At 38.9% G+C, this 14,970-nt stretch overlaps 1 protein-coding gene across 2 annotated transcripts in view; it reads right to left on the reverse strand.

Moving 5' to 3' along the window:
• Positions 1 to 14,970, reverse strand: part of LOC143448243 (hemicentin-1-like) — a 40,829-nt gene that overhangs the window by 13,784 nt on the left and 12,075 nt on the right. For both annotated transcript variants that reach the window (XM_076947875.1, XM_076947874.1), the window contains exons 29-68: positions 14,782 to 14,943; positions 14,565 to 14,637; positions 14,166 to 14,365; positions 13,841 to 14,029; positions 13,322 to 13,514; positions 12,817 to 12,986; positions 12,404 to 12,561; positions 12,164 to 12,290; positions 11,955 to 12,061; positions 11,613 to 11,790; positions 11,108 to 11,278; positions 10,834 to 10,947; positions 10,341 to 10,534; positions 10,054 to 10,180; positions 9,718 to 9,860; positions 9,283 to 9,515; positions 8,697 to 8,827; positions 8,203 to 8,399; positions 7,770 to 7,961; positions 7,341 to 7,536; positions 6,903 to 7,025; positions 6,354 to 6,518; positions 6,003 to 6,153; positions 5,649 to 5,785; positions 5,115 to 5,310; positions 4,820 to 4,982; positions 4,474 to 4,589; positions 4,028 to 4,217; positions 3,681 to 3,830; positions 3,329 to 3,502; positions 3,088 to 3,215; positions 2,710 to 2,915; positions 2,528 to 2,620; positions 1,999 to 2,195; positions 1,607 to 1,735; positions 1,236 to 1,391; positions 1,005 to 1,086; positions 764 to 879; positions 466 to 640; positions 50 to 243 (exon numbers count right to left, since the gene is read on the reverse strand). In XM_076947875.1, the coding sequence (XP_076803990.1) occupies positions 50 to 243; positions 466 to 640; positions 764 to 879; positions 1,005 to 1,086; positions 1,236 to 1,391; positions 1,607 to 1,735; positions 1,999 to 2,195; positions 2,528 to 2,620; positions 2,710 to 2,915; positions 3,088 to 3,215; positions 3,329 to 3,502; positions 3,681 to 3,830; positions 4,028 to 4,217; positions 4,474 to 4,589; positions 4,820 to 4,982; positions 5,115 to 5,310; positions 5,649 to 5,785; positions 6,003 to 6,153; positions 6,354 to 6,518; positions 6,903 to 7,025; positions 7,341 to 7,536; positions 7,770 to 7,961; positions 8,203 to 8,399; positions 8,697 to 8,827; positions 9,283 to 9,515; positions 9,718 to 9,860; positions 10,054 to 10,180; positions 10,341 to 10,534; positions 10,834 to 10,947; positions 11,108 to 11,278; positions 11,613 to 11,790; positions 11,955 to 12,061; positions 12,164 to 12,290; positions 12,404 to 12,561; positions 12,817 to 12,986; positions 13,322 to 13,514; positions 13,841 to 14,029; positions 14,166 to 14,365; positions 14,565 to 14,637; positions 14,782 to 14,943 (6,296 nt within the window). The remainder of the gene's footprint in view (positions 1 to 49; positions 244 to 465; positions 641 to 763; positions 880 to 1,004; positions 1,087 to 1,235; positions 1,392 to 1,606; positions 1,736 to 1,998; positions 2,196 to 2,527; positions 2,621 to 2,709; positions 2,916 to 3,087; positions 3,216 to 3,328; positions 3,503 to 3,680; positions 3,831 to 4,027; positions 4,218 to 4,473; positions 4,590 to 4,819; positions 4,983 to 5,114; positions 5,311 to 5,648; positions 5,786 to 6,002; positions 6,154 to 6,353; positions 6,519 to 6,902; positions 7,026 to 7,340; positions 7,537 to 7,769; positions 7,962 to 8,202; positions 8,400 to 8,696; positions 8,828 to 9,282; positions 9,516 to 9,717; positions 9,861 to 10,053; positions 10,181 to 10,340; positions 10,535 to 10,833; positions 10,948 to 11,107; positions 11,279 to 11,612; positions 11,791 to 11,954; positions 12,062 to 12,163; positions 12,291 to 12,403; positions 12,562 to 12,816; positions 12,987 to 13,321; positions 13,515 to 13,840; positions 14,030 to 14,165; positions 14,366 to 14,564; positions 14,638 to 14,781; positions 14,944 to 14,970) is intronic.

The raw sequence follows: 14,970 nt of genomic DNA on the forward strand, positions 1-14,970 counted from the left end.
TATCAAGATACAATTTTATTCTATGGCCGAAATCCGTTTCTCGAGTTACCTGTGCACTTTGCACGTACATACGCCGACCACCGTCAAGAATTCTGGAGCTGTCAATCAGAGGTTCGTCTTCATTTTTCATCCAGTTGACAACAGGGATAGGCGTACCATGAGCGTCGCAGATCAAGTTGATGCTGTCGCCAACATTGACAACTATCTGAGGAGTCTCATCGGACCCGTCAATGGTGGTCGGTACTGAACATTACGACAAATGGGTAAAGGGTATAAGAAATCGCTTTAAAGAAGAAGAAAGGTGAAAAAATTCAATAAAAACAAAACACAGCTTATTTAAAAATATGGGAGAAAAAGAGGATGTTCAGCAAGGAATGTGTAGACCATCTTTTCAGCATAATTCTGTGTTTTTTGTAGTTATAAAGACATTTTAAATAAGTCAGCAAACTATAAAAATATGCTTACCGTAAACTTTTAGATCGAAATTTTTATTCTTCCGTCCTGCAACAGACACGGCCAGACAAGTGTATCTTCCTGAATCGGCAACCTCCGCACTAACGATTGAGATTTGCTGAGAATCCTGCAAACTTCGCATACGCTGATTTGGCTCAGAAGTCAAATCTCTCAAAGGTTCCTCATCCTTAAAATGCAATCAAAGCATGAGATTTATTACTTTAAGTCATGGCTTCGAAACAAAAATTGTCCAAAGATGAGTAATCTCCTGGATAATTTAAACTTATGGGTCTGAAACTGGGGAAATTACTTTGCTCCAAGCTACGTCAGGTTGGGGTATGCCAAAGACGGTGCAATCAAATAAGACATTATCCCCGGCAAATACGGTGATTTCTTGATCATCTTCACTCTGGAACATCGGAGGTACTGGATGCAAGACACAAAAACAACAGCATTTAGATAGATAAGATGCCATAAAACACTTCACATCTAACCGTGCTTAATTGGAGTGCAATAAACTACGTAGCGTCGAGAGGAAAGTGTCAATTTACCATAAACATCAAGGTCAAAATCGTGGCTGATGCTTCCGGCTTCATTAGTTGCAATACAACTGTAAGTTGCCGTGTCTGTTTCCTAAAATGATTTTAACGTGAAGCTGCTGTATCCATATCAAAGAAAAAAGCAACATACAGAAATATTACGAATACCATTTGGTAATTTTATTGAACAAATTGAAACCTTTTACGTTAATATTTAAGAAAGTAAATATGATTCTCATTTACCTGACTTTGAAGTATCCTGAGAACTCTACCTCCTGAAAACAATTGGATACGATCGGATATAGCAAGGGGAATCCCGTTACGTAACCACCTGATCGAGGGTGAGGGAATGCCCCCGATGACGTTGCATTCCATACTAGCCGGCAATCCTGCGATTACCTGCAAATGATCAAAACAATGCCAGTGCATGTAATTGTAGCAGATACATAACCTAGCACTTGCAAGCTACCTTCACACCTCCGCTATGACGCAAAGTAATTATTAATGAAAGATAACAATGGAAGTGTGATTAACTGGTTGCAAGATGTTGTTATGTTAGAGCTGTCGTTGCAATCATACAGAATACAAGGTACTACACAACTTGTTTTTAGTACTTCAACATGATCTGTGGATGAGTCGCTGTCTGCCAGGGATGGTGGGACAAGAATGTGAACGTTGAAACTTGCTCTTTCCCGGCCGGCCACGTTACTTGCCTCGCAGATGTATTCCACCCCGTCCGACACCTTCGGGAAAAAACTTTCGTGTGATAGTTACAAGAGTTAAAATATAAGCCACGGTTAGCCATAGCAAGGATTCTTGCGTCGTTGTCATTCTTGCCGGTAATTTTCTTAGTAAATTTCGAAAACTGGATTTCATTATCATAAAGTTTTGCTTCATTCTTGAGTGATAGGAAAATTTTTAATAAATTATTCCATAAATTCCTTAACAGCGATTAAACTTAAACCATTATCGAGGAAAACTCTTCATTGAGTAACAACATCTATACCTGAGTGTCTGATATAGTTAGAGTCTGTCCTTGATTTGAGACACGAAGATTCTCGTGGGAAACTGACGTTACTTCCTCGCCGTTCTTATACCACGTCACTTCCGGATCAGGTATACCGGTGACGAGACATTCAAGAGATTGATCGTCTCCTTCCACGACGTCAACATCCGACCCCGATGTCGTGATTGATGGAGGAACTAACGGATAAAATCAAGAGAATTTGAAGTTAACTTCTATATGTGGTGGTGGCTAAACCGTGTTAACTCGATATATAATAAAAAAGCAGAATGTATGATGGCACTCTACCGTATAGCACACCTGATGAAGCAGGCTGACGCTTGCGTTTAGTAAATAAAAGTGAACCCTTAGGGTGCTTATATAATCTTCGTTTTTATTTGATTGTAAATTTAAGTGGTTTTAACTGAAGATTGGATGCATTCATTGTATGACACATAAGTCCAAAACTAGCAAATTAACTGCAAATGTTTTCGGCAAATGTGATAAAATTTTTAAGCACCACATTCGCTACCTTGAATGATAACATTAAATCGTTTTCTAGCATCCCCGGCAGCATTGCTCGCATGGCAAACGTAACCACCAGTATCTCTCACGTCGGTTCGTCCTAAATAATAAAACAAGTTTGAAAAACAACAACTCAACAACTCATTGAAACAAGCAACAGTTGAAGATGATTCACGCAACATTCTTCACCTATCTGAAGTCGAGTTCCTCCTGTTAATAAAGTTACTAGGTTGTTGGATCGAACTAACGAGCCGTCTTTCATCCATCTCACTGTTGCCCTGGGAACCGCGTACACGTCACAATGCAACGTAAGTGGACTGCCTCTCACGGAAGTGACGTCAACAACTTTGGGGCCGGCGATGGTGGGTGGGACGTTTACGAAAAGTTTGAAATTTCTGCGATGGTTGATAAATTTTATTTGAAAAAGTTTGAATTCAACATTTAAAATAAGTTTTTGAATGAACTGAAACAACTATTTATACAATCATGGCAAACTTACAATGAAATGCAACACTTACCAAGGTTTAGAGAGAAAAAGAGAGAGAACACTACCAAGCCTATACTTACTTCGATTGTATTCCGGCAACGTTTGAAACGATGCACACGTATCTCCCAACGTCCGACTCCTGAGAGTCTAAGATGGTGAGGACTTGTCCATCTTCCGATAAACTAATCTTCCCACTGTCTTCTTCATCCTAAACAGTCACATCATACTTAAGTCAAGTGGCTCCAAAACCAGTACGTCACCAACAAACCATTGCCCATTGCCAAGCAAACAAAGAAATGACGTAATCCTTGCGTTACCTACCAAGTCATCCAAGTTCAACGGACGACCGTTTTTAGTCCATTGAACTTTAGGAAGTGGTACTGCTGTGTTCTCACAACTGAAAGTGGCGGTTTGACCCTGGTCCACCGTTATATCGCCTGAAGTTGTCGGAAGTACCGGTGCGACATAGGTGACAACTTCGTAAGTTTTATTAGCCTGAAAATAAAACTGGTAGTAGAAAAGTCACCAAAACCCACCTACCGGTTGACATTTAAGTAAACTTAAACGACAAAAACATTTAACAAAGTAATTCACCAATCAAAACCTTAGGCTAAATCTGGTAACTGCTAACAACATCACTATTTTATCTGTTTACATATGACGTCAAACTTACGCGTCCAACGACGTTAACAGCAACGCAGGTAAAATCTCCGTCGTCAGAAGGTTGTACCCTCGGTACCATAAGCAGCCTCCCTTGAGATAAAACAGAATAACGGACGTTGGCTGTGCCTAGGGGTTGGCCGTCCTTGTACCAGCTCAAAGTCTATAAAATTAAAATGTAGAATATTTTCAAGCTTATATTTAAGCATCAACAGCACGGTGTATTGTTTGGCCTAAAACGGCAAAACCAGTAGAGTAAGACAAAATGATTAACGGTAACTATAACAACTGAATAGAAACAATACAACCACACGCTTAAATAAAAAAAAATCCGCGCAAAATTTAGAAAAACTTTCTTACTGGATCTGGAATGCCACTTGCATCACAAAACATCACCACAGCGCTGTTCTGCATCACTTCTCTACGTTCGTAAGGCTCCCCGGCTATAGTGGGAGGGACTTGAATAGCCACTTGGAATATCTTGCTATCTTGGCCCGCCTTGTTCTTGGCGCGACAGTCGTAGTTGCCAGAGTCGCTCTGCTGTCCATTGCTGGAAAAGCAGCAAGGCAATAACTTTCCATTGTTTGAATAAAACAAGCATGATTATTGAATATATGGGCCTACAAGTTTTGTACGTGAAAGCTAAGCATATAGCAAGCTGTAGAGAGTAGTGAATAATGTGTTTTTATAATTGATGTTTCGATACATATGCCAATCTTCCAATACCTTCTTGCTACGAATTACATAAGATTAAAAACATCAAAAGAAAACGTGTTGACGACAAAGCAATTTTAACGTCAACTTACATTACGGTAAGCACTTCTCCATCAACATCGACATCGTATTTTACATCATTTGTATCAATAGGAATTCCATTTTTATACCATGTTATTGTGGGCTGAGGTGACCCAGTTACAGGACACTAAGATGCAGAGACAACAATACAAAGACATTTGTGTATACAATTTTATAACGTCATAACGTCTTCAAATATTACATCACATAATTATAGCAGCGATTGTTGCAAAACATATACAAACCCGAAAAAAAAAAAAACAGTGAAAATAGAGCAGCTACTGAATTCAAGTTAATATTTACTTGTCACACATTACTGCAAGCTTTTTTGGCCAAAAGAAATCCAAAATAACTCACACGCAGAGTGAAAGGGTTGTTGATCGATTCTCGAACCACGACTGGTAGGTTGTTATTCCCATTACCGATCGTCGGTGGAACGTTCACCGACACATCTGTCTGCTTTTCGTCGCTTCCAACCTTGTTGGTAGCAACACATGTGTAACTTCCTTCATCAGTAGGCCTGTGTTTAAAAAAAATATAGATATGCTCATCCTATACAAGTACTTACAACAAAGAAACAATGTTTTTCTTCACATTTGTTAAAGTTTAATTTATTCAGCTGTTACGGCGTTAACAAACAAGGAAAACTCACTTGGCACTGGCTATCTGAAGGGTTCTACCTCCAGGGAAGATGTAGACGTCTTCATTGGATGTCAGTGGGATCCCATCCTTGTACCAGGTCAATTCGGGAGTAGGAACGGCGTTGATCTTGCACTGAATGTGAAGTGGAGAGCCTTCATTGACGTCAACCTGTGAGATCTCGTCGCCGGATGGAAACACCGGAAGTGCTGTAAAGTAAATGTAAGTACAGTGATTTCAGTTTAACATTTGTCTCTGAATTTGAATACGGCACATTCTTAAGTATTATGCTGGTGCTTGAACTGGCCTTGATAGCAAATGAGATACGGTATAAAGTATTGTTTAGATGGGGTTTAACCGTTTGTTATTAAGTGCTGGAACAAGAATTTTTACCCTTGTGGCAAAGGTTTGTGTGAATCTTGTGCGTTTGAAATTGAAAAAAAAAGCAGAAACGTCTAGAAACTTCGGATGTGAAACGACATCAACAATTATTCAAACCGACATAATTGAAACTTTGTTATCTCCTTATTACTTGTTAGCCACTTACTCTGTACTTCCACATCAAATGACTTGCTATCTTCGCCAGCGTCATTGAAAGCTGTACAGCGATACCTTCCTGTGTCCATTGTCTTTGCTTTCGATATTTCAAGAACTTGTCCTTGTGCAGTAAACCGGACACGTGAACTAAGGGAAAGTGATAGAAAAGCGTGAAGCTGAAGAAAGACAAACTACAAGAAAGTATGTTACCGTAGAGTGATATACACAATTGCACAAGATACGTTCCAAATTGCTATTTGTTGGAGTTTGGTGAAAACATAGCAGGTGGAAAATAGAAATAAAGGCTAAGTTTAAGTGCAACATTTTTCAAAATTTTCGATACTTGTACGGGACCGCGACTCACCCTTCTTCAAGTCTTGTTCGTCCTTTCGACCATATAATGGTGGGGAATGGGTTTCCTTCTACTATGACGCAACGTAATGATATGGTCTCGTTGGTGGGAATTCCCAGTGATGTGGGAATAAGATTGTCCGATCCTTCGATAACTGGAGGAACTAAAAATTCGAAAACACAGAATTAAAATCAGTAGATTAGAATGTCATTTTTTCCACGTTATAAAACCAAATTCAATTATTCAACTTTCTCATATCGATTCATAAGAAATCAGTCGTTTTCAAAAGCAAATCAATTAACTGAACCAATTCTTTGTAACCTGTTATCTGCTTTTCAAAAAATCGACCAAATAACGACCTACCGTTGACGTGCAAGTTGAAATCCTTGGTCGCTTCTCCGGCGAGGTTGGCCGCCACGCAAGTGTATGTTCCCTCATCCTCTAGGAGGGTGTTGGTGATGCGAAAGTAACGACCTCCGAACTGGATCAGAATGTTTTCAGAATTATCCACGTCAATCTCTCTACCATCTATAATGATGTGTATCGCAATAGAATTACAAGATACCGAGTTAATTCATGTAACTATTTTTTGGAGGTATGCTTATAAGATCAACATGGACCAGTTCCAATTCCCGTTTACTAGCATTACCAGTTACCAGCTTCAAAGTTGCCAGTTACAAGCTAGTTACCAGTTCCTCCGCTACTTATTCAGTTACTTGTTTTGGTTTGCAGATGAAGTCGGTTACACCTTCATATAGATACTTATTCATCTAATTATTATTCTTTAAAAAATATCTATCGATATTGAATAAGTAACTGAATACGTAACCAGGGAACCGGTAACTAGCTTCATTGCGGAGCATACAAGACACTTTAAATGTGTAAATCGCTATTAGTATTTTGGAACTTCACCTTTTAACCACTGGATTGTCGGTGATGGAATTCCATAAGCAGAACACCTGAGAAGGGTTGGTGTGTTTACGTAAGTCGTGACGTCAGGCGGTGAACTATCTTCATCGCTGATGGAAGGGGGAACTTAAAAATAGAAAAAAAATCAATGAAAACATAACTCTTAGTCATGTTAAAGTGTACCGTATAACTAAGGTCAATTAAAGAAATCCAACTAAATTCTCCAGTCTATCAGAAAGTTCTGGTTTCAGAAAAATACGATCGATCGCGGCAACGCCTTTTAGAACGAAATATATAATTCTGAAAGGAGAACTTTCCGATAGATTCGTGACGTACCAGTATAATGATCATCAGAATTTTGATTGTTATAGGGATATTGTGACCTTAACGATATTATTCTACCAAAATTATATCAAACAATTTTCTTCTAAATCATATCACCTCTAACGTTGACGTGATGCTGTTTTGAATCTTCACCAGCTTCGTTAATTGCTCGACAAGTGTAATCTCCAGAATGCTGAAGTTGTGCCGAGCCAACTGTCAGGTATTTGCCATCCTCTGACATCTCGAATCCCGCCGCTGAACTCGCGGATACTCCGAGGATGGTTGACGCGATTCGGTAACCATCTTTTTGCCACTGCGCCAAGGAAGAAATATTTACAAACTAACTAAAACCTTTAGAAGCTATGGCTCATTCTATCAATGATATCAAGAAATAGGAGCAATTAATTTATCAGTAAGCAGTTACTTTATATATAACAAAAATTCATTTCTGAACAATCAGCAAACCACTTCTGAATTATACTCGCAGTGAACGAAAAGGCAAGATCAACCAACAGGAACAACAAATTTCAACAATCATGCGATTACTTCGATTTCCGGAATAGGATACCCGACGACGTTGCACTCGAGTGTAAATGGCCGTCCCCTGTTCACGTCATGCTTGTCAATGACGTCACTTCCAGGTATTGATGGCGTAGAATAAACGTCAAGTTGTATGTCACGGTGGCTGTCACCGGCAACATTAGACGCCACGCAAGTGTACATGGCAGCATCTTCATCCTACTTTGTTAAACGCAAGACCGAATTGAATGTTGAATATTTGTTAACTTTTTGTAAACTTACAATGACCAATTTTTAGTATGTTAACATCACCTTTAGCGTTGTATTTAACAATTTGGAAACGAAACGTCGCGCATATGATATGATGATAATAAACCAACGTCAAGATTTAAAAATAAGATAATTAGCCTTTAAAGCCGATAGCAACAGACACAATATGATGACAAACATGACAACGGACCTTAGCAAGCGAGACAAAGAGTATTCTGCCAGCCGATTGTGTCCTCACTCTGGGAGTCGAGTCTAACGGCGCTCCGTTTACCAGCCATTGCATCTTGGGGGGAGGAACGGCATCCGCATCACAAGATAAACTGATGTTGTTACCACGGATCACCCAACGGTGCTCAACCTCATCGCTGTCACGTATAGAAGGCGGTACTGTGGATGTAAAGAAGCTGTGCGTCTGTGTGTTTACGCAAGCTAATTTCAACTAGTGTGTATAGTTAATGTACAAAATAATGTTTATTTATATACGGAGGTTGATTGTTATTCGGTGTTCATTATCGTTTGATTTTGTAAAAATCAGTAAGTATTAATGGTGACCAGTATAAGTAATTGATATTTACAATTAATATTAATAACAGATTAATTAATACTTCAAGGTACGGGGCTGAATGAAGCAATGTTTTCATGCTTTTTCCAAATCATAAAATTATAGTTTAGAACGCCTCTAACCTCTCACTTCTACTCGGAATCGTTTGTCAGCGACCCCGGCATCATTTGTGGCATGGCATGAATATTTTCCTGCGTCCTCCACACCGGCATCTTCCACGACTAAAAATCTTCCATCGTCAGAAGGTTCCGCTCTGATAAATAACGATTTAATGTTCGTTGATACGTTCTGGTCAGTATTGGTTGGAGGATTGTTTGATTTAAGTATATTTTAGCGTTTCAAAGCTCAATTAGCAATAATATGATACAAGTTTTGATAATAAGTGGTTTCTTGGTTCAGGTTCTGCAAGTGAATAATACAAAGGGCAATATAAAGATTTCATTGGAATAATGCATGAAATATATTAAAATAACTAATCTTTAATAAAACTGATGACGTAATGAAAACCAGCTCATAAGTATATAAAAACAACGGGGTGTACCTTGTTTGACAAACTGGTGCATTTTTGCTTGCGACACAATGAAACTTACCAGCTTGTTTAACAACGCTAACCTTGATATCGTTATAGAATCTCCAGTAGTTAAGTGTAATTAACAGTTAATAGCAGAATCCTAACTTTCTACGCTTTGTGCTTAATTATTCACTCACTTGTCAAAATATTTCAGAATGGGTCTTCTGTTTTTCAACCATACAACGTCAGGTTCAGGGGTACCGGTCACAACACACTCCAAGGTCATGGTCTCGCCTTTGTTTATCATCACAGTGTCAATCACGTCACTGCCTAATATTGTTGGTGGATCGAACACGGTCAGGTCATAAACTTTGACATCACTTCCGGCCACATTGCTCGCGTTGCATTTGAATATGCCGGTGTGGTCAACCTTCGTAGAGAGTTATAGAAAGCTGTTAGTTATAATAGTAAAAACGTTCTTTCCTATAAAATTTCAATTAAGTTAATGGATTCATCATTAAATTCATAAAAAATAAAATACATTACAAGTAGCAGTCAACACATTGAAACAAAAAATACTTACTAGCGTTAGGTTTTCGTTTTGTTCAAGCTGTTTGCCTGTTTGTACTTACTTGTGCAGATTGTATGGTCAGAATTCTCCCTTCTGATTGGACAAGAGCACCAGCTGAAAGGTCAAGGTCATTTTTAGTCCAGGAAACCACCGGACGGGGAATTCCATCGTGATCGCACATCATGTGGATTTTATCACCGACCACTGAAAATAAAAGTGAATGGAAACTGACCACATCGCACTTAATGTGCATTTTGGCAATAGGCAGTAAAAACAGATGTAAGGGCTATTTTTAAACTGGTAGAACATTTGGTACGGAAAAGCAATGTATTTTTTTTTCTCTAAAACTACGATTTGAGACTTTGCCAACAGAAGTAAAAACCTTTTGCAACATTACCGTGCTCTAAACGTGTGAACGGTGGCCCTGATATCGTGGGAACCACATGGACGCTTAACCGGAAGTACTTCCGTTGTTTCCCAGCAACGTTGACCGCCTCACAGTGGTACATGCCCGTGTCTTGTTCCTGCAAAGTATTTAAATCATGTAAGCAACACATAATCTAGCACCCACTTTTCATCAAGTGGCATGAACTAGGTTTTCATCATCAAACTAAAGAATTGAGCGTTATATGGTTATAAGTTCGCCAGAAATATTTTCTACATAATTTGCGCATTTCGTATAACCTGGGCCCAAGAAATATCAAGTCTTGTGTTGTCCTGGGACAGTCGCGTTCCCGGCTTCATCAGCAGGGGCCTGGAGTCTTTGTACCACGTGATAACAGGGGGTGGGAATGCGTCCACGTCACATAGCATAGTTACCGGGTCGTTTTCAACAACTGTGATGTTTTCAACTCTATCTCCTCCTATGCTAGGTGGTACTGGTGAGTATAACAAGATTGAAGTGCAGTATTACAATAAAAAAAAACACCAAGCTTTTTTCAAATAAGCTTATCTGGTCGTATAAAAGCTTTTAAGTCCGGTAATGCAAAAGATATTTAACACAGAACATGCATAGTGATACATACATAAAAATATACACACATACTATAAAAGTTGTTTTTACATATAAAGGATTAATGTGGTGAAATAACATGTCAAGTTAAAATAACAAAAAAGGTTAAAAAGGGAAAATTCTACTTGTGTATAAAATGTACTTTAAGTTTTACTGTATACTCACAGTACACATTTAGAAGAAAATCTTTGCTTGAGTTTCCTGCTCTGTTGACAGCAACGCACTTAAACAAGCCTGCGTCCCTCTCGGCTGCGTTGGAAACAATCAGGCGGCTTCCACCTACAAAGAAAGTTATATTTTAATCAGATATCAGCAAAAATCATTAAGCACATTAAACGCTACCAATTCCTTTAATAAAATATGCTCATAAACGATTTCTGAGGTGTTATGGTAGTTTGTGGACGTCACAACACTTTAGATTAGCTTAGATCAACTATACCCGCAGCGATTTCGTAATTCACACCACGAAGGGATCTGACCGGAGCCCCGTCCTTCAACCACTTCACCTCCGGCGTGGGTATTCCTGTGACGTGGCACTCCAGCGTGACGTCGTCGTTAAGAACGACGCTAACTTTGGTCGTTTCTCCTTCTCCACGGATTGAGGGAGGAACTGGAAAAAAAGTATTTGCAGATAATATTTTTAAGTTAATTTTTCTGTTCTTCCAAGTTCTTTCCTTTTTCTGTTCTATTTTTATTCTTGTTTAACAACAAATCCTAGTAGAAAATTTGTTAGATGCATAACCCTTTGTTGAAGCGTATATAAACTTATCATAAAAATAAGCTGTGGCGACACCTAAATTAATAATACGTTTGTAACGGTAAGTTAATTTGCTATAAATTATATAATCTGGCTATATCTTAATAAAGTTTATTATAACAGATACTCCCGAATGAATAATACGATTAAACGATTCAAGTGGAATAAATTCAGAATTCATATTTACCAATAACTTCTAGATTAAAATCTTTTCTTGACTTGCCAGCCACATTTGTCGCCTCACACCTGTAGCTTCCCGCGTCACTTAACTGCGCGCTCAAAATATGAAGCCTCTGTTTGTTATTGGTGAATACGATACCACGTGACGTATTGATCAGCTGATTTTCATGGTTGTACCATTTAATCTTGAAAAAGAAAAAAAGGGAAATTGTAGATGGTGACTGAAGTAAAACAGTCCTACAAGTTTTGGACTCAGTGTTAACAGCAGTTCTTTGCATAGCCCAAAAGTCTAGCTGTAGTAAAGAGTGTAAATGACCAATAAAATGATGATACTTTTACCAGTATATACCTCCGGAGTAGGTTTCCCTCTTCGTATTCGGCATTCCAATATGTCGGTTGTGCTGATTTCAATTACTTTCTTTTTCACTTTAGAATGCCCGTATATCAATGGTGGCACTGCAAGATAAATAGAACCATTACGAACACCATAAGCGTAGTGACGTTTATCGTAGTGAACTTTAAAAGTGTGACATATTAAAAACTCCTCATATCAATCACCGTTTACTATTAAAGTTATTTCCCTGCTATCTTCTCCAACGCCGTTGTCAGCAGTGCACTCATAAGCCCCTTCGTGGGCAGCAACGTCTGCTTTGTAAAAGACTAAAAACCGGCCATTGCCCCTAATCTGGACGATATAAGTGATATGTCGACTAATATATAGTTTTGCTTGCAAACATATCAAAAGAGTCAGTTTTAAAAAGCTTACTTCTGCTGATTCACGAGGCTATTTTGTCTTACCTTTACAGTCCTTTGGTTGGTTTGTCTGTGGCCATCTTTCATCCAAGTTATCGTGGGAATCGGAATTCCGGTGGCGACGCAACGTAATGCGTGACGGTTTCCTTCAAGCACCTTGTGTTCCACTCTGTTACTAACAGGGTAAGTGATGACAGCGGGCACTGAAAATTGAAAAGATATGTATAAAAAATAAAATTTCGTATTTGAAACGCAGTTGAATAAAAATTTGAAAGTAATATTTAAAACAACTTTTTATGATTCGACTGTACACAAAAACTAAATTATCCTTCACTACATACAGCAATTTCCTGAAGATAAAGTTTAATCGCGTTTTAAGCAAAAAACCCAGTCAGGAATCTGGAAAAAGCAGAAGTTCCTAATTTTATTTCTCAAAGTAACACTCCACGTTGACCCACCGTGTACTACCAGGGTGATGACCTTCGTTGCCCTTCCAACGCTGTTTGAAGCAGTGCAGGTGTATTCTTTGGCGTCAGACTCACGAACTTCTTCAATCAGTAATTCCTGGTCCATACTCATCAATCTTACTCGCCCATCCGTCTCTATCGGTTGTCCATACGCCTCCCACCTTATGGATGCAGTTAGTCAAACTGTTTCTTAGATGTAAACGTATTGTAGAATTTTTCGAGTGCTTCGTTTTATTAGCGTTTTATTCTAGTGCACTGATGTAAAAGCGTATTAAAACGCGACTGGACACAATGCGTCATTTAATAATAAAATCCGAGTTGCCTTTAATTGCGAACACAAGCAAGCGTTATACCGGGACGCCAAGTTTGTAAATTTGGCCAAAATATTGCCCAAGATCAGGCATTTCCTAAGTAGTGGGTCCAAGCCTTTTATTGCAAAAAGCACGGTTGGTATCAGAATCCAAAACAATGCAAATTTTGGAGATTACGTCATTACCTTATTTCGGGAAAGGGATGGCCGTACACTTTGCACTGAAGTGCAATGGCCTCGCCTCGCACAACAATAACTTCCTGGTGATCGTCTCCAATCATGGGAGGAACAAGAACATCCAGGGAGTGGGTTTGCGTCTCTTCTCCAACGTCATTGGATGCAACACATGTGTACTCTCCTCTGTCTGCCTCCCTGGCATCTGGAACACAACTAAGATTTAAACCAGCAAGGACATACTATTGGCCGGCTTTCAACCTTTGAAACAGTTGCTACATGTACATGTCTCTACACTCTTTACGGGTGGCAGTATTATAAATGTTTATGCATTTATTTCTGTATCTATCTACATCTATGTTTGTTTATGCGTATGTGGGTGTTTATGTATGTAGTATATGTAAATATTTGTTAAGATATACTATGAATTTATGATGTAATGATATATATATTAGATATATTATACTTAATTATATATCCTTTTTAAAAGCTACTTCATTTTGTATTAAGACCGTAAATGATATGTATTACCTGACACTGTAAGTTGCCTATTATCTTCACTTAAACGCAAACGAGGCCCCCCAGTGAATATAGGAGACCGATCTTTGAGCCAGACTATAGTAGGTGGGGGATCCCCGTACGCATCACACGTCAGCGTTACAGTGCCACCCACCGTCACGGTGACGTTGAACAGGTTTTCCCCATCGATGCTCGGTGGTACTATGTAGAAAAAGTAACTTACATTACACTATACAAATTATTTTACAGACTAAATAACCAGATACTTAACATTATACATGAGACTTGTGTGATTGGAGCGACACGTGATTTAAAGCAAGGAGTGCTTCTAGTTTACCTCTAACGATAACAGTATGGGTTCGAGTTGCTGTCCCAGCGTCATTTGTAGCGGTGCAGCTATATTGCCCGGCATCATCCACCTCAACATTCGGGATTTCTATCTGCTGATTGTCGTTCATTACTCGTAACCCTGGACGTGAACTAAGCACAGCACCATTGTATCTCCACACGATGGCCGGGTTGGGTATGCCGCTTACCCTACGATGAGTTAAAATATTTTTATCGCATTCAATGCGCATAGCAGCTTAAGTTAGGATATTAAATGCACAGTGAAAGCTTAGGTTGTTTACAATAGCTTAATATTTATAGCTCCAGAAGTACAGAGTCTAATGGTTTTAGCTACAAAGTTTAAAGCCCATCAAACTGATCGCCTGAGACAAAAAGGTAGGTTGCTTACAAGCATTTTAGGGTAACGAAATCGTCAACAATGGCCCTAAGGGTCTGGTCACTTCCTTTTATGGACGGAGGAACTGCAAAAAACAACAAGCTAAATGAAATGCATAAGCAAGCCAGAAAATAGCTACTTCTAGGCTTACCAACAAAGCTCTCATAAAGATGGAGGTTTATCAAAATTTCGAGAACACCGCTATCGGTAGGTACAAAAGAAGCCTCACCGTGTACGTTTAAATCGAAGAATTTATTCGCGTCTCCCACCCTGTTTGTGACAATGCATTTGTAAGAGGCAGTGTCTGTAACCTGGGCGGAATTTATTCGAAGAACTTGGTCTCTTTCCAAAAGTTGAATTCTTTCGTTATCAGGTATCAATTTCTGCAAACCTGCAAATGCAGTTTATATCATACAGT

This window comes from Clavelina lepadiformis, chromosome 3, assembly GCF_947623445.1.
Source record: "Clavelina lepadiformis chromosome 3, kaClaLepa1.1, whole genome shotgun sequence".
NCBI classification, from domain to species: Eukaryota; Metazoa; Chordata; class Ascidiacea; order Aplousobranchia; family Clavelinidae; genus Clavelina; species Clavelina lepadiformis.